The sequence below is a fragment of the Natrix helvetica genome (assembly GCF_964273705.1).
Source record: "Natrix helvetica genome assembly, chromosome: 9".
Taxonomy (NCBI): domain Eukaryota; kingdom Metazoa; phylum Chordata; class Lepidosauria; order Squamata; family Natricidae; genus Natrix; species Natrix helvetica.
Genome location: NC_138560.1, coordinates 22,626,552 through 22,649,890, shown reverse-complemented (window position 1 = coordinate 22,649,890; position 23,339 = coordinate 22,626,552). Strand labels below are relative to the sequence as shown.

Genomic DNA, 23,339 nt, shown 5'->3' with positions numbered 1-23,339 from the left:
AGTTGGAATATTTCAGCTAGTTTGCTTTTCCCCCATCTTCTTAATGTATTGATTAGATCAAGTATCGTCAGTGCATCTGAAAATCACTTAGGATTTCTGTTACTGTAATTCAAGTTTGAACCTGACTTTCCACTGGTATAACCCTGGGGTGGGGACCGTGTGGGCACTAACACTGATATTCCTGGACAAAGGAATGTGGAGGCTTTTCATTCTATATAGGCTGCCTGATCCTATGTCTCTACAATTCATCCTCAACATCCAACCATTTATTTAGTGACTGTTTTAAGTTAGGTAAAGGTAAAGGTTCCCCTTGCACATATGTGCTAGTCGTTCCCTACACTAGGGGACAGTGCTCACCTGTGTTTCAAAGTCGAAGAGTGAGACCTGTCCAACGACATCTCTGTGGTCATGTGGCCGGCATGACTAAACACCGAAGGCGCACGGAACGCTATTACCTTCCCACTAAAGGTGGTTCCTATTTTTCTATTTGCATTTTTACATGCTTTCAAACTGCTAGGTTGGTAGAAACTAGGACAAGTAACGGGAGCTCACTCCATTATGCAGCACTAGGGATTCAAACCACCGAACTGCCAACCTTTCTGATCGACAAGCTCAGTGTCTTAACCATTGAGCCACTGTTACATCAGTGATAAAAAAGTGACTAACAACCAGTCCTTGCATTGCAGTGTCCTAAGATAACATGATCAAAATTCAGGCATTTGACAGCTGACAAGCAGTGAGGATGGTTGCAGCATCTCCAGAGGGAATGCTGTGGCTCATTTGATTAGGAAGCTGGGTTGCCAATTTGTAAGCCTGCGTTTGAAGCCTGAGTACTGCTGTTGTATCAGAGTGAGCTCCCGTTTTTTTGCTCCAGCTCCTGCCCGCCTAGCAGTTTGAAAGCATGCAAACGCAAGCAGATAAATAGGTACCACTTGGGTGGGCTCACTGACAGGGGCATGAAAGGAGCCCCCAAATGAGCATTCCCTGACAGCAACGATGATGTCACCAGCTAATCCGTTCACCAAGGAAGCGCCTTGGTGCTTCAGACATGGAACTAATACCACTAGTATTAGGAAGTAGCAGTAGTAGTAGTAGCATCCTGGGGTCATGTGATTGCCATTTGTGACTTTCCCAGCCAGCTTCTGATAAGCAATATGGGGAGGTAGATTTGCTTAACGACCGTGTGATTCACTTAGCAACTGCAGTGAATCATTTTACAACGATGGCAAAAAGGAAGAAAAATTGGGAGTGAATCACATAACAATTGCCTTGTTTAGCAATGGAAATTCTGGTTCTAATTGTAGTTGTGAGAACTACTTGCATCTTGTTGGACATAAAATCAGGATGGAAGGCTGAAGCTGTTAATTTCAACCATTTCCATTGGCTGCAGGTTTCCTTACTGATTTATATATGCATGAAAATTGGTGTCAATTTTTGTATCCCTTCCCCAAAGCATATTTTTGTTGACTTTTCTAATGGAGACACTTTTGGCATATACAATACAATACAATACAATAGTAGAGTTGGAAGGGACCTTGGAGGTCTTCTAGTCCAACCCCCTGCCTAGGCAGGAAACCCTATACCGTTTCAGACAAATAGCTATCCAACATCTTCTTAAAGACTTCCAGTGTTGGGGCATTCACAACTTCTGGAGGCAAGCTGTTCCACTGATTAATTGTTCTCACTGTCAGGAAATTTCTCCTCAGTTCTAAGTTGCTTCTCTCCTTGATTAGTTTCCACCCATTGCTTCTTGTTCTACCCTCAGGTGCTTTGGAGAATAGTTTGACTCCCTCTTCTTTGTGGCAACCTCTGAGATATTGGAATAATGCTATCATGTCTCCCCTAGTCCTTCTTTCTCTTAAGCTAAACATACCCAGTTCCTGCAACCGTTCTTCATATGTTTTAGTCTCCAGTCCCCTAATCATCTTTGTTGCTCTTCTCTGCACTCTTTCTAGAGTCTCCACATCTTTTTTACATCGTGGCGACCAGAACTGAATGCAGTATTCCAAGTGTGGCCTTACCAAGGCATTATAAAGTGGTATTAACACTTCACGTGATCTTGATTCTATCCCTCTGTTGATGCAGCCTAGAACTGTGTTGGCTTTTTTGGCAGCTGCTGCACACTGCTGGCTCATATTTAAATGGTTGTCCACTAGGACTCCAAGATCCCTTTCACAGTTACTACTACTGAGTAAGGTATCACCTATACTGTACCTGTGCATTCCGTTTTTGTTGCCTAAATGTAGAACCTTACTCTTTTCACCATTGAATTTCATTTTATTAGATAGTGCCCAATGTTCAAGTTTGTCAAGATCCTTCTGTATCTTAAGCCTATCTTCTGGAGTGTTGGCTATTCCTGCCAGCTTGGTATCATCTGCAAATTTGGTAGTCCTTGATTTACAACAGTTAATTGAGTGACTATTCAAAGTCACGACGGCACTGAAAAAAGTGACTTACAACCATGCTTGACAACTGACTCCCATTTATGACCATTGCAGTTTCCCAAAGTTATGTGATCCCCTTTTGCAACCTTCTGACAAGCAAAGTCAATGGGGAAACCAGGTTCACTTAACGAGGGTGTTACTAATTGAAGAACTGCAGGGAGTCACTTAACAAATGTGGCGAGAAAAGTCATAAAATGGGGCAAATTAACAGGTTTCTCATTTAAATGTTGGGCTCAACTGTGGTCGTACTTTGAGAAACACCTATAATAGGATGTTCTTTTATTTACATTTTTAATAAAATGTATTTTTGGATTCCTAGATAGCTTTTGCACATGTGAACTCAACAAGTTCATCTAGAAAGCGAAGTTAGTTCATTAGTTCAGGAACTGAATCCCAATCCACAGAACAGTGGAATAAGAAGGGACCACCAAGATTTTTTTTTAATCTAACACTCAGCAATATATGGTTAAATCAATTAAGCCAATATTTCTTAACCTTGGCAACTTTACAATGTGTGGACCTCAACTCCCAGAATTCCTCAGCCTGGCTGAGGAATTCTGGGAGCTGAAGTCCACATGACTTAAAGTTGAGAAACACCAATTTAAGCCATCCATGAAAGTTGGCTGACCAATCTTTCTTTAAAAAGTGTAGACATTAAAAGCCACAGACCCCCCTTAAATTGACAGTTCTGCAGTACAGATCTTGCTATCAGAAAGTGTTTTCTTTTATTCAGCCAACTAGCTGTAACTTCAATCCATTATTTCTAGAAAATCCATAACAATAAATGCTGGCATTTTCTTGACTGTGGCATTCTTCCATCAAAATATTTCTTTTCCCATTATGTTCATTTTACAGTTACTTTTATATACATATAATATATTAACGTGTTTTTAATTAAAATGCATAAGATTCCCTCGCTCCCCTCATTTTAGAATGGCAATCGAGAACACAGTTTTAAGTAAATAATTTGTCTTTGTTGAATACTTTACATGAGCCAGTTCTTCAAGTTTGTTGAAACGTTGGCTTCTAGTTGATTTTGACATAGGAAGAATTTCTTCTCTCTTACCCAGAACGGATTGGGGTGTTTTTTTTTCTCCCCAGAGATCAAATTGTTCTTGATAGTATGAAAACACACAGGAGTTTTTCTTGATTCTAACCCCTCTTGAAAATATTATTAGCAGGTGGCAAAACATGTCTGGCTTTGAAGAAGGGTATCAAGATCCAGAAAATCAAGACATTTTTGCCAGAAATCAGCACAAGTCTAAATTAGAGTTGCTGCTAAATTTGCCATAAGAAAAAAATAAGATAAATACTTTCATTTCCAACAAAGTGTTTGCTGTCCAGCAGGAATTTTGATAGTAGTTGAAAGAAAAGCCAAACATTTTCAAAAGGTGTTCTATTCATTTTCAAAACCAAATTTGACCAAAGTAAGGCTGAACCAAACTGAAAATGTAAATAATTTTTCTCAAATAAGTATTTCCCCAAATTACAGGGGAATGTTGCATTTAAAAGCATTCACAAATGTCTTTTGCTGCTTTGAATGGCTCATTGTAAGAAGGACAAGCAGAACCTAGTGGTGGAATCAAGAGAGGAATCAGTATGGAATCCTTATGTTGCCACAAGAGGTCTTAAGTCCAACCCCTCTTGAACTCTGTTAATTCTTCCCTAGTGCCAATTTAGTGCTGACTGTTAAATTAACTTGATTCTTGTGTATAGACATGACCAGTAAATCACCTTAACTGGAACTGTAGCCCTGATTTCTCGTGCTTGAAATTTGTTTACAAATGTGGTCAAAAATATTAAGATGGTAGTGTGCATCACAGAAATATATAACAAAATAATAGAATAACAAGAATTGGAAGGAACCTTGGAGGTCTTCTAGTTCAACCCTTGCTAAGGCAGGAGATCATTTCTGACAAGTGGTTGTCCAATTGGTTCTTAAAAGCCTCCAGTGATATAGCACCCACAACTTCTGAAGGCAAGCTGTTCCACTACTTGATTGTTCTCACTGTCAACCTTAGCTCTAAGTTGCTTCTCTCCTTAATTAGCTTCCATCCATTGTTTCTTGTCATGCCTTCAGGGGCTTTGGAGAATAGGTCAACCTCCCCTTCTTTGTGGCAGCCAACAAATATTGGAAGACAACTGTCATATCATCCCAGTCCTTCTTTTCATTAGACATACCCAGTTCCCGCAACCATTTTATGTTTTAGCCTCAAACAATTTTATGTTTTAGCCTCCAGTCCCCTAGTCATCTTTGTTGCTGTTCTCTTCAATTGCCCTCTGATGGTTGCCATTTTGACTTTTTAAATTATACTCCAGGGACTCCAGTTGCCATGTATGTAGCAATAGATGGAGGAATATTGAGTAAAAAGGGAGTAGGATTTGGTGAAAGAAGCCAAAGGAACATTAAACCGCACTAGTGAGGCAGGTAAAAGAGAAAGGGATAACTTGAGCAGAGATGAGCAATTCCTTCAACTGAGTTGAAGGAGTAGCAGCTCTGGGAAAATTGATGCTTCTACTATTTTTTGTAAAAACGACAACATACCCTAACATTAAACGAAGTCCCTAATTCTGGATCCTGTGATATTGCAATATTGAAGGCTGAAAATAGTGTAGGGCAGTGATGGTGAACCTTTTCGGCACCAAGTGCCAAAAAAGGAGTGTCTGCATGGCCAGCTGGTCTTTCAGTTACTGGCGCATGATATTAGCTGGGCAGCATGCATGGACACGACGGAAACCAGAAAACCAGCTCTTCCGGCTTCTGGCACTGCTGCAAAGGGCAGCTGACCACCGTGTGCGCATGCGCAGCAGAAACCCAAAAGAGGAACGGGTGACGCTGCATGTGCCAGCTGATATGGTTCTCCGTGCTGCTTTGGGCACAGGTTCCATTGATTCGCCATCACGGGTGTAGGGTTGAAGGAGGAGTGCTTTTGTGCAGCTAAAAATCACTGCTGGCTTCAGAGAACACTGATTTGAGAAGAGCTGCCTCCTCTTTTTATTCACCCAACTGGATCTTTGCTTCATAGGCAGGAATTGGAGCATCCACACAGGAAGGATTCAAAACAGTTATGGCGGCTCCTGTGACTACAGGATAGAAGCTCGGTTGTTTTCAATGCGCAGCTTGCCTAGAAAAGCAATGGAGCTTCACTCACCATGGTCGCAATCACCATCTTCACTCTCTGATCCCTCCCTGTGGATGCTTCCACTAGAAAAACAGCCCATTGGATGGCGGTTCTTTACAGTATCATGATCAGAGGTGGCATTCAGCAGGTTCTGACCAATTCTGGAGGACCGGTAGCGGAAATGTTAAGTAGTTCAGAGAACCGGCAAATACCACCTCTGGCTGGCCCTGCCCCCATCAATTCTCTGCCTCCTGAGTCCCAGCTGATCGGCTGGGCCGCCTTTTGTTGCCCTGTGCAGGAGAACAGAGCTGGAAAGCAGGTTAGTTGGGTGGGGAAGGAATGGTGACTTTGTAGTATCCTTCCCCTGCCATGCCCACTAAGCCATGCCACACCCACAGAACTGGTAGTAAAAAAAATTTAATCCTACCATTGATCATGATCCAGAGAAAATAGGAGAGAGTTGTGATTTTACAAACAATGCAGGGGACTCAGAAAGGGAGAGGAGCTCTGCAGGAGTAGGTGGAATGAATGAGAGAAGTTGGCCGGGGCTGCTATTCTCCCGAGAAGATAAGAGATCAAATACATGAACAGGACAAACGCAGAAACTGTTCCCAGCACAGGAAATGTTGTGAAAGGGAAAAAATGAAAGTGGGAATGACGAAATTCATCCAAAGGAGGGATGAAACACCCTCCAGGAATGTTGTTGCTAACTTCTTCTGTTGCCATTCTGATAACTTCACAACATTCATTAAGGCTTCAAAGATTTTCAGTAACGCAACCATCCTTCTGGGGTGGTTGAAGACTCTAATAGGCCTAGTTCTTGGTGCACAATACAAGTAATCCTTGACTTATGGCCACCATTGAGTCCAACATTTCTGTTGCTAAGCGAGACAGTGTATTTTGCCACATTTTACGACCTTTCTTGCCACGGTTATTTAAGTGAATCACTGCAGTTGTTAAATTATTAACCCAGTTGTTAAGTGAATCTGGCTTCCCCGTTGACTTTGCTTGTCAGAAGGTCGCAAAAGCGGATTGCATGACCCTGGGATACTGCAACCATCATAAATATGAACCGGTTGTCAAGCATCTGAATTTTGACCATGGGGATGCTGCGAGGATCGTAAGTCTGAAAAACGGCCACAAATCACTTTTTTCAGTTTGAACGGTCACTAAATGAACTTCTGAACGTTGAGGGCTCCCTCTATGCTTTCTTTAATGCTCCTGATGTTGAAGCAAATGTTGCACTAAATCAATCACATTCCGTATAAGTGGAAGGGAAGTGAGCAGGCCAGTAGGGTGTATTGGTTCTGGGTTCAAGTCTCAGGTGACTTGGGCTAGTCAGTGTCTATCTGACGTGTTAGGGATGTAACCCTAGGCTTGGCTTGGCAATGCATATAAGCTATGATTACTTTACTGTTACTTTAAATGTTAGAGAGATTGGCTTGTTACCTCATGCAGCTATAAGAGGGAGCCAGAATATCTGTTAGCTCTCTCTCTGTTTTGTTAGAAGCTGATCAGGTGTATTTTGAGGTATTGTGGTTTGCAACTGTTATCTACTTTGTGTGTTAAACTGAGACTATTTGATAACTGAATTACTGAACCGTGTATGACTTGGACTGTTAACCGGACTCTGAATACTTCTATATTTCTACATAGTAAACTACTATATTTTTGTACTATTCAGTGTACCTGTATGCTGGTTTGTGCGTGTTATTCCATATCACTCTCATTACGCTTCTCTGCATACTCGCTCTCCCAACGGGGAGCTTAATTACTTAACACGACCAATGAATGGTTGTTGTAGGAAAACCTGAGGAAAACATGCTATACAGCAAATTCTTGTTCAGCGACCACAATAGGGCTCAGAAACTTGGTCATTAAGTGAAACAGTTACTAAGTGAAACTGACTGAACCTATGCTCTGATCTCAGCTTTCCTTTGCTTTACAAAGGTCGTAAATGCAAATATGGGTCACAAATTACTTTTTCATCTTCATTGCAACAGTGCTCTGCTGCTGAATGAGGTAGTCACTAAACAAGGACTACCTTTATGTGCTAGCTAGGGGTCTGAAAAGTAAGTGGGATATAAATCTAACTCTGCATGGTAGCCATACTGAAATATTGTAGCTGTTACTTATTTATTTTATTTATTTGTTTCGTCAAGCATGTGTTAGATAACACAGATATAAGTATAAACATGATTATGAATACATGAAATGGATACGAATAAAAGGGAACATTAGGACAGAGACGGTAGGGACGTTTGTGCTCTTATGCAGGCCCCTTACAGACCTCTTAGGAATAGGATGAGGTCAAGAAAAGACAGTCTAAGGTTAAAGCTTTGGAAACTTTTAAGTTTGGGGAAGAAACTACAGTGTCAGGTAGAGACTTCCAGGCATTGACCACTTTGTTGCTGAAGTCGTCTTTTCTGCAATCGAGTTTGGAGCGGTTGACCTTAAGTTTGCATCCATTGTGCACTAGTGTACTTTTATGGTTGAAGGCGAAGTAGTCATTGACAGGTAGGACATTGTAGCACATAATTGTATGTACTACGCTTAGGTCAGACCAAAGGCGGTGTAGTTCTAAGTTGTCTAAGCACAACATTTCAAGTCTGGTGGTATAAGGGATTTTGCTGCGAGCAGAGGAGTGGAGGACTCTTCTCATGAAATATCTCTGGACTCGCTCAATTGTATTGATGTCCGATATGCAGTGTGGGTTCCAGACAGATGAGCTGTATTCGAGAACAGGCCTAGCAAAGGTTTTGTATGCTCTGATTAGCAGTACAATATTACCAGAGAAGAAGCTATGCAAAATTAGGTTAAGAACTCTTAGTGCATTTTTGGCAATGTTGTTACAGTGGGCTCTGGCACTTAGATCATTGTAGATGAGTACCCCAGGGTCCTTGACAGAGTGTGGGTCATCTACAAGGTCATGTCCACCTAGCTTGTATTTTGTGTTCTGATTTTTTTTGCCGATGTGTAAGACGGAGCATTTGTTGGTTGAGTTGCCAATTGTTTGAACATTCGGACACATGGTCAAGGTCTATCTGTTACTGCTTCCTAGAGAGCTAGGAATTAACTGGTGCATTTATTGCAATTTATTTAATGATGTGGCAGTAAATCCTCAAAACTGTCTTGGGTTCCTCCCTTGTCTCTGTTTTACTAGGATTCCACGAATTGGATCCATGTTGATTCCACTGCTTGGAACCATTCAGAAAAAAATCTTCAGCCAAGCTTAGTCTCCAGCTGAAAATCTTTGGACTTAGACTTATCTGGCCCAATAAAATACATATGCATAAAAGTATCCAAACTGATATAAATCAATTCAGAAACTTAAGCAGGCCGACCTGTAGATTGTACCACCTTATTCCCATGCAATAGAAAATTCCAGCATCTCTGTGTCTATCTCTAGAGGTTAAGAACATTTTTTTACATTTCTTTTCTCATAATCTGGTTGACAAATTCAATCACAGTTAAGCACATTAAAATTCCATCGATTTCACTGGGGCAATTAAGTTGGTTTTTTAAAAAAAAACACCATAAGAGTGGGGTTTCCAAGTACTCCTTAATAAAATACACTCAAATACAACCTTGCATCCAGTTAGCTCAAAATATTGTCCATAAAACTGAGCAAATCTATTTTGAACAAAGCATCTGCAGGGTGATGTCATAAAAATGATGTTTGTGTCTCTCAGCAATCCAGGGCGAGGGATAAAAACAATGCCAGTTACATAAACTTGATATTCCATAGATCCTAACCCCATCATCACATTCCACTTCTAACACGTTTCTGTTGCATTTCCTGCTCACTGACACAGAATTACTTGGGGAACAACTGCGCCTCGCTTCTTTGTGAGCTACGTCTGTACAACCTGGTCAAGTTGATTGCGGAATTCCAATTTTTTCTGTAACCATGATCCCACCCTAGAATAGCCAGAATGAGTGAGGTTCAAATTTGCCAGACTTCGCAGGCTTAGCAAGGTTTTAAGTGGCCTGGTTAGATTTAAATTTGAAATGAGAACAATTAATCAGTGGAATGGCTTCCCTCTGGAAGCTGTGAGTGCTCCATCACTGGAAGTTTTGAAGAAGAGATTGGGCAGCCATTTGTCCAGAATAGGCATAGGATCTCCTGCTTGAGTGGGGAGTTGGACTAGAAGATTTCCAAGGTCCCATCCAGCCCTATGATTCTATGACCTACATACTAAATCCATTGGGCGAACCTGTCCATTCCTTGTGAAACTTCAACAGCGGTATAGCTAACTATCTCACATAGAAACATACACACATGCACTCATAATATAGACAGGGTTTGGTCTCTCTTTTACTATATATATCTCTCTCATTCTCTCTCTCTCTCTCTCTCTCTCACACACACACACACAAACACACACACAAAACACACAAACACACACACCCTAGAAAGGGTTTGATTTCTATCTTTATCTCTCATTATCTATATCTCTAGCTATCTCTCTCTCTCACACACACACACAACACACAAACACACACTAGAAAGGGTTTGATTTCTATCTTTATCTCTCATTACCTATCTCTCTAGCTCTAGCTAGCTCTCTCTCTCTCTCTCTCTCTCACACACACACACACACACACACACACACACACATGCACTCATAATAAATATAGGGTTTGATCTCTATCTTACTATCTCTCTCTCTCTCTCTCTCTCTCTCTCTCTCTCTCTCTCACTCACTCACTCACACACACACACACAAAAACCACACACACTAGAAAGGGTTTGATTTCTATCTTTATCTCTCATTATCTCTCTAGCTAGCTAGCTAGCTCTCTCTCTCTCTCTCTCTCTCACACACACACACACATACAAAAACATATACACATGCATTCATAAGAAAGATAGGGTTTGATCTCTATCTTACTATATCTCTCATTATCTCTCTAACTCTATCTATCTATCTATCTATCTATCTATCTATCTATCTATCTATCTATCTATCTATCTATCTTTCTCTCTGTGTCATTTCCCTCTCTCTCTCGCTTTCTCACATATAACACACACACACACACACACACACACAGACATGGCAGGGTTTGATTTCTGTCTTTTACGGTAGACAAATTTTCTACATAAATATAATTTTGGTTTTGCCTGCAAGGAGCAGGTTATCTGGTTGTATCGAGTTTGTCAATCATCTGCTGATATTGAATGTGCATCTGAGTTTCTCTTGCGAGAGAGATTTATTTCTCAGTCTGCAAGTTCTGATAGTGTGCTAACAAGTGTTCCAGAAAGGAGATGGCATTTTAGATTGCCTATTTCTTTGCTTTCCTGTAATGAACTTTGTTTTAATTTGTTGCATCCATATACTTCAGCACTGTAGGTTTTATTGCATCTTTATTTATGACTGAATGCAAAACAATAATAAAAATAATATCATTGATGGCAATGTGACTTTTTAATAGAAAGTTGGAAGTGTGAAACTCATCCATAATGTAATGTCTTTAAGAAAAAGCATAATCCAAATGAGCAGAGATAGCACTAGACAAGGTACTGCTTACCCAATGTTTGCCAAAGGAAGTGGTTCTTTATATAACTCGGAATAATATTCCGGCAATGTGTTAAATTCATCATATGAAAAATCTCTATGCGTTGAAAATGCCAAAGTGCTTCTGGATACAGCCAAAGAAAATTAGAGCGGGTCAGACTACAGCTCCTTTTGGACATTTCCCTGATTCAAAGCTAATTTGAATCAACTGTGCTTCAAGAATATTGGAAATCCGTTGGAGATCACTTCCTCCAACTGCTAATTTGATATTTGAAATTCCCTATCTTAACAAAAATGCAGCAAATCCTGCAGATTTCATTCAGTTTTGAAAAAGAAGGAAGGAAGGAAAGAAAAAGAAGGAGAGAGAGAGAGAGAGAGAGAGAGAGAGAGAGAGAGAGAGAGAGAGAGAGGACGGAAGGAAGGAAGGTCGGTCGCAATTTTTCTTTTTGTAAATTTATAATTGACCACTGTGCAAAACCCTTAACTACCTTTCTTCTCAACGTTCACTCTGAAAAGATCCAAATAGTTCACTGAATTTCCTTAAATCAATTAATACCTATACATACACATACACATCAGTGGTGGGATTCAAATTTGTTTACTACATAAAAGGGGCTCAATTTTGCAAAACAGGGTGCAAACTAAATCATCACACATCCTATCACAGCAGAAGAAGCTTTTTAAGTCTCCAAGAAGGTGCTGCCAGATGGCTTCTTCTTTAAACAACCCCATACTACATGCATATGTAGAAACATTTCCATCTCATTATATGCTAGGTCGATGTAAACTTTTCCTTCATTTGTTTTTTGTTTCCTGTTCCAATGAACAATTTTACCACACCTGGGGCCTTAGGAGAATTGCTCCCAGATGTTTCGGGGGGGGGGGGAGGTGGTAAGAATCCCAAAATGACAGCCATGATCATGCAATCAAAGCCCCACACCCTTTAAACATGTGTAAAAGGGGGGGGGGTAGAGGTTGATGTGGTTGGCTATTGTGACATTTTTATGTCTAACCCTAACCCTCCCAATGAAGAGGGTAAAAGGAATGGCTTTGAGGGACACCAGAAAGATGTAAGGCCTTCAGCCATCTTTTCTTTTGGATCTTTGGCCTGCCACACTTTTTATTATTCTCCTATGCATTTACTATTGTGGGAAAATGGGAGGGGGGATTGTACGGAGTTAGATGATATGTAGCCATAACAAATTTCTTTCTATAAAGCCAAGGTCATCCTTTGTCTCTGCATTTCTGCACCAGACCGGAACTAGATGGGTGGAACTGCCAGCATGGCAGTGGGAGATTGGGCCATGTGATGGACTTGTGGGAGTGGGGGCAAGATCTTGAACTTTCAACTGGGTGGGGAAATCCGGGAAGCTTTCAGATTCGGGTTTTCCCAGATGTGCCAACATGGCTCTCTTAATAAATTAAAACTTTGAGGAATGCTTCGCCTTGGACTCTGATTTACTTTTGGGTGCTATTTGGAATGCTGACAAAAGAGCTATTACCAAGACAATGGTCAGATAAAGAAAATTTGAGTCTGGTCCAAAACTGTAACCTGAGAAAGCCTCTCAGACCTGATCCTCCCAACTTCTTATGAAGATGGGAAACACATCCAGACTTGCAAGATTCTCTTTCTATGACCTTATTGGAAAGGATACATCACACTGGATTCCTACATGGCATTAGATCTATAACCTGATCTGTTTTGAAGGGCACACACACAGAAAGTGAGAAGGCAGGTACTTGATTACCATAGCTTGCTAGATTTTGTCATTCGGTTATTGTTTGGCTTGTATGATTTTTAGATTTTGTTAGCCCCATAAATTCTTGTCTACTGTCTGGAACTTGAGTTATGGTAACTGGGCTTATTTTCTTGTCGGTTTGAGATGTTCCACTGCTTATCCAAGCAGCTTCTTCAGTCTGAAGCTTCTTCAGTCTGAGACCAAATGGCTTAGGGGAAATTGAGTAGACAGAGAGTCCTTGGACTGTGCCAACTCTCTTAGCAGTGACTTATTTAATTGTCCTGATGTGGTAGAATATAGTCCAGAGTCGCAAGAAGGAGAGTGTAGGAGAAGAGTAGGTAGAGCTGGAGGATGGAGTTAAGTGCATCATCAGTTTAGAGTTCTTGCATTGCCACAAGAGACCCAACCCCTCCTGAATGCCATTGGCCCTTATCTGGCAGCAATTTAGTGTTGAACCTTAGTTGTCTAGATTCTTGTGTATAGGCTTGAATAAATCTTCTAGGCTACAACCTTATGAATGATCCTGATTCTTTGTGCCTGACAGAAGGGCTCCTTCCCAGGGAGCAAAGAGACAAAAAAGTTTGGAAACTTTGATATGCTGGAAAAGGGGGAAGATGACCATCCCCCACCCCACCCCGTCCTCCAGCAGTTTGCATGGTATATGTAATAATTGTACAGATGAGTACTTTAGTTTGGCATGATTCTGTCTATAGGCGAGCAGCAATAAAAAAAACTAATTAGAAGTAACTCCTCATGTCATTCTTGGTTCCTTGGGCCTCACACCTGCCCTTCAATGGTCTTAGGAAATCAAATCACACAGAAAGGGGGTCCACAAATCAACAATTCTTAAGGGTATTCCTGCACCAATCTCAGGGTTTTCCCCCCAAATCTCTGCCAATATTTCAGTGAAGACTCTCACTCATCCAGGTACAATTGTCTGGAAACTGAGTCAGGGCAACAAGACGTATTTGTTCAATTAATGGACTCTCCTGTTCTGCCCTAAGAAAATTCCCTAGATTGATGCCTTGAATATCTGCTAAATGCTACTAATCAATGTTGCTTACCTGGGTGGGGAAAGATAAGTAAAAGTATAATCTTTATTGTCATTGATCTGGGATAATTGCATGCAAAAAGGGGGATTATTGTTCTATTCATGGCATATCCTGATTCAGCTGTTCTGGTACATCGATCTTCTCAACTCAACGGAATCTCTCCTTCCTTAGGTACAAGATCACAGACCGTGACCGACAATGTGGAGGGCCCTGTTTTCCGCTTTGTACCTGCTGGGCGTTTTCTTTGAGAGCTGCAGAGGACGGAAGCTGCCGGCATTTCAAGAAGGTAAGGGAGTTACAGTGGCAGTGGGGAGAGATCAGGGACCCAGAGAGCCCAATGTCGTAACAGGCTAAAGATTGATTGCTCTGAGGGTGCTGTCCAGAGCAAATCAATTCTACTATTAATGAGTGAAATCAGTGCCCGTGCAGTTCAGATCCCTGATAAAGACTAATTTCTTGGCACATGGTGGGTATTCACCTTTGCACATCTTAAATGCAGCTTAAATTCAGATGGGTGCCTCTCTTCTATAGCTGCAGGCCATTGTACCAGTTTGTACATGAACATGCAGACGTACCCTTACAGGCAGACACAAAATTGAAGCCAGGAACTTCCTTGGAAAAATGTTTGGCTTTAAATGAATGAAAGCAGAGCTCTGCTATTTATTAAGATGCCAGCTGCACAAATAGAATGAGGGGCAGCTGAAAAATATATCTGAACTCTCTGTATTTGCACATTCCGAAAATTGAATGGATGTGAATTTAGGAGGGAGAAAACTACAGGTAGTCCTTGACTTATGACCAATCATTTAATGACCCTTCAGAGTTCGAACAGTCTTGGCAGCCTTGGGTATACAGCCCATCAAGCACTCCCGGCTGTTGTAAAACATGGTGCCCATTCCCTGTGATTACATTTTGGGTGCTCGACAACCAGCTCACAATTACTATTGATTCCACCATAATTGTCCCAGGTTGACAATTGGCAACATTTCTTGCTGGCTTCCTGTGGGTTGTTGTTTTTTTGCCAATTTCTGGAAAAGCATACCCATTTGGGGGAATGGATTCAGACTTTTGGCAGCAGTCACTTTACGACTGCTAGTAAAATGGCCATAAAATCATGTAGGTGCCTTACTTGTGAGCATCATGGGTTACATCTGCAAAGCAGGTCCAGATGTAGTCATAACTTCAGGGACTACCTGCATGAGCCAGTTTTCCTCTTGGCAACTCTGGGCCCAAATTCGGGACCTTCCGCCCTCCCTCATTAGCACCGGCTCTCCTTCCCCTCTCCCTTTGTTAAAGCAGCCGTGTCTTTGCTGCTTCTGTTTTTTGGCTTGTGGCTCTGAGCCCCAGTCATCCCAAAACTTCTGTCATTAAAAGGAGGTACCTGTAAAGGAGGGACGTGGTGGCTTAGTGGCTAAGACGCTGTGTTTGCCCATCAGAAAGGTTGACAGTTCGGCAGTTCGAATCCCTAGCACCGCATGACGGAGTGAGCTCCCGTGACTTATCCCAGCTTCTGCCAACCTAGCAGTTCAAAAGCATGTAAAAAATGCAAGTAGAAAAATAAGAAGCAACTTTGATGGGAAGGTAACAGCACTCCGTGCGCCTTTGACATTTAGTCATGCCGGCCACATGACCACAGAGATGTCTTTGGATAGCGCTGGCTCTTTGGCTTGGAAATGGAGATGAGCACCACCCCCTAGAGTCAGGAACAACTAGCACATATATGCGAGGGGAACCTTTACCTGTAAAGGAATTTAGAATTTTGTGAAAGGGTGAAACAAACAAGTTTCCAAGATCCTGTTGAGATATCCTACAACAATTAAGTAGCATTCATGGAATCTTTGCAGTGACTATTTCTTAACTTTGACTACTTACAGAAGGTAATATCTTGATTGTTGGCATGATTGAGAATTATTGTGATGAAGTGGTTTTAAATAGGACCAGCAATAGACTCATTTTAGCGAGTACTATGAATTGGAGAGGTCACTTAGCAGTGACTTATTTAATTGTCCTGATGTGGTAGAATATAGTCCAGAGTTGCAGGAAGCAGAGTGTAAGAGGAGAGTAGGTAGAGCTGGAGGATGGAGTAAGTGCATCATCAGTTTAGAGTTCTTACATTGCCACAAGAAACCCAAACCTTCCTGAATGCCATTGGCCCTTATCTGGCAGCAATTTAGTGTTGAACCTTAGTTGTCCAGATTCTTGTGTATAGGCTTGAATAAATCTTCTAGGCTACAACCTTATGAACGATCCTGATTCTTTGTGCCTGACAGAAGGGCTCCTTCCCAGGGAGCAAAGAGACAAAGAAGTTTAGAAACTTTGATATGCAGGAAAAGGGCAAAGGTGAATCCCCCCTTCCAAAGTAGTTTGCATGGTATATGTAATGGTTGTACAGATAAGTACTTTAGTTTGGCAAGATTCTGTCTATAGGAGAGCAGCAATAGAAAAAAAAAACCCTAATTAGAAGTAACTTCTCATGTCATTCTTGGTTTCTTGGGACTCACACTGCCCTTTAATGGTCATAGGAAATCAAATCACACAGAAAGAGGGTACACAAATCAACAATTCTTAAGGGTATTCCTGCACCAATGTCAGGGTCCACCCCCCCAGCAGAAACCTGTTTTTAAAAAAGGAGCATATGGGATATACGGTGGCTTAGTGACTAAGACACTGAGCATGTCGATCAGAAAAGTAATCAGTTCAGCGGTTCGAATCCCTAGTGCAGTGTAACAGAGTGAGCTCCAATTACTTGTCCCAGCTTCTGCCAATCTAGCAGTTCGAAAGCATGTAAAAGTGCAAGTAGAAAAATAGGGACCACCTTTGGTGGGAAGGTAACAGCGCTCCGTGCGCCTTCTAGATTTAGTCATACCGGCCACATGACCACGGAGACTTCTTCAGACAGTGCTGGCTCTTTGGCTTTGAAAGGGAGATGAGCACCGCCCCATAGAGTCGGGAATAACTAGCACATATGTGCGAGGGGAACCTTTACCTTTACTTCAAGGACAGTTGCAGCAGGATTCACCAATTTTCTGGGTTCTACCAGGAATCAAGACTATAGAATAGATTGAAAGTAGAAAAAGATTCTGGATTATGGCAGGGACAAAACACTTCCAAGTGGTGCCCAAATTCCCTTCTGTAATTGTCTAGCAGTCAAGCTCAACTTGATGGAGACTAACATTTTCTTAAAATCAAGGATTAAAAAGGTTTTCTTTCCTGCTACCTCTAAAGAATGGGAATTGAGTTTCAGCCGCTTTTATTTTTTTTCCAAAGCATGTGGAATTGATGGACTAGGCCTAATTTAGGATAGAGCTCATCATGGCTTAATGACTGGATGCAATTATATAGCGCTCTTAGCACTCATGGTGTTTTATAGAGTGCAAGCCGGTCATTGGCTATAAAATAAAAATACTGTTAAAAACTATGAGAACAAGAAGTTCTGCCCCAAGGAAGCACGGAATGGAAACGTGGGCCCAATTGAAATAAGAAAGAAAGGGAGAGGAAGGTGCTGGAGGTCATTAAAGTAATACTTGAACCACGGAGCTCCATGCTCGAATCTTCAAAGAACAATCAAAGAGAAAATGCCACTGAGCATTTGAAAAGCACATTGGAAAGCACCACGGATAGTCAATCTTCTCAAATTGACCCCTGGGCCTAGATCTCATTCTCTCGGCTCCTGTGCTCAGCTGACCAAAATGGAAAACCAGCAATGAATCATTCCAGAAAAAGGGAAATGCAGAGCTCCCATGAAGTTTGGTAGCCAAAACTTGAAGTGAATGCTAAACACTTGTGTGCCATGCCTCTTCCAAAGAAGGTCAATTCCCCAAGAACATTCAGGCAATTTCAAAGAGAACCCAAAGTAAATTGAAACCCAGCCTGGAATTAAGGAGAAATTATATGATAGTGAGAACAACTAATCAGTGGGACAAATTGCCTCCAAAGGTTGTGGGTGCTCCATCACCGGACGTTTTTAAGAAGAGACTGGACAGCCATGTATAGCGAAGGGTAAATATCTCCTGCATGGGGTTGGACTAGAAGACCTCCAAGGTTCATTCCAAGTTTCTTACTTTGCATTCTGGTATTCTGTTCTGTATTATGTAGAGTTAAAAGAAAGGGTGAAATCCAGCAGGTTCTGACAGGTTCTGGAGAACCGGTAGTGGAAATTTTGAGTAGTTCAGAGACCAGGCAAATACCACCTCTGGCTGGCCCCGCCCCCATCTATTCTTCACTTCCCGAGTACCAGCTGATGAGGAGGGAATGGGGATTTTGCAGTAACCTTCGCCTGGAGTGGGGAGGGAATGGGGATTTTGCAATATCCTTCCCCCAGGAGTGGGGAGGGAATGGGGATTTTGCAATATCCTTCCCCCAAGAGTGGGGAGGGAATGGAGATTTTGCAGTATCCTTCCCCCAAGAGTGGGAAGGTAATGGAGATTTTGCAATATCCTCCCCCCAAGAGTGGGGAGTGAATAAGGATTTTGCAATATCCTTCGCCTGGAGTGGGGAGGGAATGGGGATTTTGCAATATCCTTCCCCCAAGAGTGGGGAGGGAATGGAGATTTTGCAGTATCCTTCCCCCAAGAGTGGGAAGGTAATGGAGATTTTGCAATATCCTCCCCCCAAGAGTGGGGAGTGAATAAGGATTTTGCAATATCCTTCCCCTGGAGTGGGGAGGGAATGGGGATTTTGCAGTATCCTTCCCCCAGGAGTGGGGAGGGAATGGGGATTTTGCAGTATCCTTCCCCTGGAGTGGGGATGAAATGGGGATTTTGCAGTTTCCTTCCCCTGGAGTGGGGTGGGAACTGAGATTTTACAGCAGGGGTCCCCAAACTTGGCAACTTTAAGACTTGTGGACTTCAACTCCCAGCTGGCTGGAGAATTCTGGGAGTTGAAGTTCTCAAGTCTTAAAGTTGCCAAGTTTGAAAACCTCTGTTTTACAGTTTCCTTTCCCTGCCATGCCCACCAAGCCACGCCCACAGAACCAGTAGTAAAAAAAAATGAATGTCACCACTGGTTAAAAGGTGTCAATGGCTGGGCTTTCTCCATTGCCTCTAGTACTAGAAGGGCAGCTCCCAGTTGTATAATATATACCAGATGTGAACATATGGATCACCCCAGAACACTCCAGATTGTGTTATGGAGGAGCTGTGGCATAACATCGATTTTTCAGTGGCGTGACTCCAAACACCCTCCCCCTGGTATTAAAATAAGGGCTCCTTTAAAACTTTATCAAACCCCAGATCTGCCCTGGAAATGAGTGAATGTTTTAACTCCTGCCAGTTGGGTGACGTCATTGCTGCAACCCTCAGAAGGAAAAAAATGAAGAAAACCCTCCAAACCACAAAATGATTCCCTGCCTCTGATGTAGACCTTGGCCAGCTGCTGAACTAATCTGTTGCCAGTTCTGATTGACAGGAAGAAGGCTCCTTTGGAGCTGCTAGCTCAGCAGTGTTTCTCATTGACAGATAGCAGCCCGAACAGCTCCTGGCGCTTTGCTGCAGGCCACCACGAGAGATGCTGGCAAACTGGCGAGGGGCTGCTGGCACCTTGCCTGGGCTCCAAAGTGTGGTGACCTCAGCTGTCAATTCCATCTGATCCTCAACTCCATTTCCTATCAAGGAGGTGCTTCTATCAAGTCTGGAGACGACCCGTTTTTGTTGGGAAGCCTCTGAGTGTGCAATTCTGCTCCTTTGGAATGGTACAGGGTCACATGGCAGGTGTGCATCACATAAGCAGTGAATTTGTGCTAGGGGCAATGTGAAAAACCCAAAGGCTGTGGCAAGACTAAAGAAGGATGATGTATCTTAACAGGGAAGCCTGCCTGCTTTGTGTTTTGCAACGAGAAAGGCTGAATTTGAGATTCAGACCTTGTAAATGCATAATGCAGTGTTTCTCAACCTTGGGGACTTTACGATATGTGGACTTCAATTCCCAGAATTCCCCAGCCAGCATGAATCTATATTAATATATTCATTTCATTTTCTTCTCTACAATGCTTAACAGGCTGGCAGTGGTTATTTACTAGAATGCCTTTTGATATCTCATTGGAATTTTCAGCCTTGCAATTTACTGGAAGCTACCCATCCAAGCATTGACCCAGCCCAGGGGTCGGCAACCTTAAATACTCAGAGCTACAAAGGTCCTAACCGGAAACCCCCTGTTCGATTCTGGAGCTGACCAGAAGTCTGGTTCTTCATAGAGTCTCCTCCTAGCGTGGCGTCCTTTTTCCTCTACCTGTCCTAACTGAAAGCCCTATCAATTGTGGAGCTGACCAGCAACTGGGAGCCGCAGCAGAGGGATGAAAGAGCCACATGAGGCTCCAGAGCCGTGGATTGCTGACCCCTGACCTGGCCTGACTTGCTTAGCTTCCAAGCTCAAACTAGGTCAGGGAGATGTTCTCACCTGCAGTCATCAAAAAAATAAACCCAGCACATAAGTTCATGTACGGAGCTGATCTTCAGAAGCTAACCAACATTAATACTAGCCAATTTAGACATTAAGTAAAAGCACCTGTCATGCTGTGTAAATCCAGCTAGAAAGGGACATGTCAGTACAATACAAAAATAGATGCTGAGTCCCTAAAAAGTGTGTAGAGAAGAACAACCAAGATGATAAAGGAACTAGAGGCTAAATCATAAGATGAATGATTGAGGGAGCCTATTGAGTCAAGCCTATTGAGGAGAAGAATTAGAGATGACAAGATAGTTGTCTTTCAGTACTTGAGAGATTCTCACAGTCAACTCATTCTCCAAAGTACCAGAAGGCAGGACAAGAAGTAATGGAGGAAGCTTATTAAGCATACATCCAACCTAGAAGTAAGGAGAAATTTCCTCACTGTGAAAACCATTAATCAATGAAACCACTTTCTTCCCAGAGTTGTGGATGCTCCATCACTGGACACAGTTTTCAAAAATAGACAGGATCACCATTTGACCAAGATGTATAATCTTCCAACCCTATGATTCCATGTTCTATATCAGTGGGTCTCAACCTTCCTAATGCCGCGACCCTTTAATACAGTTCCTCATGTTGTGGTGAGCCCCAACCATAAAATTATTTTATGTGTTCCATATTTTTTTGAAAATATGTGTTTTCCGGTGGTGTTAGGTGACCCCTGTGAAAGGGTCATTCAACCCCCAAAGGAGTCCTGATGCACAGGTTGAGAACCGTTGTTCTATATGTTTAGAAGACCCAGTGTATATGCTGCTACCTCCACCTCTTCTCTCCCTTGTCTTCTCTTTCTTCCTACACTTGAAATATTGAGCAAACGTTCATCATAACTCGAAGCTACTCCAGTGTCTCATGAAGTCATTTCAGGGAAAATGCTAGTTTCCCAATTAATCGGCCCCTACACTGTGCTCAGAGTTCTAGGCATGCTCTTAATGTGCATAATGACCTTTGAAAACAATTTGCTCAGAGGCTCAGTGGGGTGCGGGTGGGGTGGGGTTGTCTGGCCAGCCTCTCTTCTATCATTGTGGTTCCTGTTTGGTATTCTGCTTGCCACCCAACACAATACCCAATGATGCCTTTGTCTATATATGCTTTGGTGGAAGGCTCATAGACCATCTTCCTTTTCTTAAGCTCTCAGAGTGGACAGATACAGAGGTTATCCTTGTCATGCCCACATTTCTGAGGTGTCACATGCCTCCTGAGCTTGTTGATCAGAAAGGTCGGCAGTTCAGTGGTTCGAATCCCTAGTGCCACGTAACAGAGTGAGCTTCCATTACTTGTCCCAGCTTCTGCCAACCTAGTAGTTTGAAAGCATGTAAAAATGCAAGTAGAAAAATAGGGACCACCTTTGGTGGAAAGGTAACAGCGTTCCATGCACCTTCATTGTTTAGTCATGCCGGCCACATCACCACGAAGACATTTTCGGACAGTGCTGGCTCTTCGTCTTTGAAACAGAGATGAGCACCACCCACTAGAGTCGGGAATGACTAGCACATATGTGCAAGGGGAACCTTTACATTTACCTTTTATGTCTCCTGCTGGCCAAAATAAGTAACAATGTCTTTCTAAGATCAGCTTCTCTTTTATGTGCTCCAGACTCCTACTTTGGGAGCAAACTTCTCATCCCAACTGTGGTCAACTATGTTGCCTCTTCCCAGGGTTGAGAAGTTAAGAAAAAGTGCTAGAAGAATACAGTAGCAAGCTATTTCTATATCATTGATGTGCCCATGAAGTACCAGGATCTGGGTTTGACTTAAGGAAGTCTATTTTAGACCAATTTGGTGGCAGCATCTTGCCTTCCCTCTCCCACTTACAACTATTGAGGCAGTTACTACCTATTCTGTACCCGTGCATTTGTTTTTTCTTGCCTGCAAAAAAATGCAGAACCTTACTTTTCTCACTGTTGAATTTTTAGATAGGGACAGTCTGTTGAGCTCCTTCTGTATCTTGAGCCTGTATCTTCTGGAGTGTTGGCATTCAGATCTAATTGTTGATGGTTCTCAAATTCTCCTTGGCCTGGTAGCTTGGCATTTAGGGACATTGTGGGATAAATAATTGAAGTTATCAGGCCACACTTCTCAGTTTGCAAATATTTTGGTGTATCCTAAGGGGTTTTATGCATTGTTGTAGTGCCACAGGTGTCAATTTTCCCAAAATGTCTCAGCAAATTCTCCATTGGGAGGGCACCTTGTGGGGTTAGCAGAATCCAAATCTTAAAAGGAAGCTGTTCAAACCGAGACTTCCCAAGAGCATGAAGCAGACTCCTTGTCCTGACAAAAAAAACCTTTTATCAATATACTGTGAATTCTGCTCATTCATATCCAGAAAAGTCTTTCAAGGGGGGATTTACAGTCACAGACCTTATCTGGCTTGGAGAGCTGACAGGCCGATATCTGCAAAACTTGGCAAGGAATCTCGGAGAGTCACTAACCAATTAAGCAAACTAATTGTCTCCTGCAAACTCCACTCCCCTTTCGCTCCTCTTTTATTTTCTCTGGGATGGGCCATTCATCGTCCAACTGTGGTCTTCCTCCAAAGTAGACTCTGGTTCTTTAACTGTTCGCTTTGTCTGGCAACTCTGTGCATGCACACATTGGGAACAGGCTCCAGCTGTTCGTCTGTCTCACTGATATCCGACTCCGAAGGCAGCTGATAGTTGGCATACAGCTCTGGGCCCCTCTCTGCCTCCGATACAGAGCCCTCATCAGACCCTTCCCCAGACTCCAGGACTGGCCCATGTTCCTCCCCAACCTCCTCACTGTCCTAATCTGCTGCCAGCTCAGCTGGCCGCTGGTAGACCTCAACAGAAGCATTCTCCTGTGCTTATCCTCCATGCTACCATCCCCCCTCCCCCTCAAAAAAGTTCTGATCTGCAGTTTTGCCCCCTGGCCTGAGCTAGACAGGGCCAGCAGAGCTGAGCTAGTATTAAGAGGCCAGGCCCTCTGAAGGGGAGAGCAGGCAGAGATGAACTTAGAGGCAATCCGTTCTGCTTCCTTGCACATCGTTGCTCATTTGTGCATCT

At 42.5% G+C, this 23,339-nt stretch overlaps 1 protein-coding gene across 6 annotated transcripts in view; it reads left to right on the top strand.

The window, feature by feature from the left end:
* The window catches only part of COL16A1 (collagen type XVI alpha 1 chain), a 289,804-nt gene that overhangs the window by 1,825 nt on the left and 264,640 nt on the right, over positions 1-23,339 (top strand). For all 6 annotated transcript variants that reach the window (XM_081962316.1, XM_081962321.1, XM_081962318.1 and 3 more), the window contains exon 2: positions 14,048-14,162. In XM_081962316.1, the coding sequence (XP_081818442.1) occupies positions 14,075-14,162 (88 nt within the window). In that variant the 5' untranslated portion in view covers positions 14,048-14,074. The remainder of the gene's footprint in view (positions 1-14,047; positions 14,163-23,339) is intronic.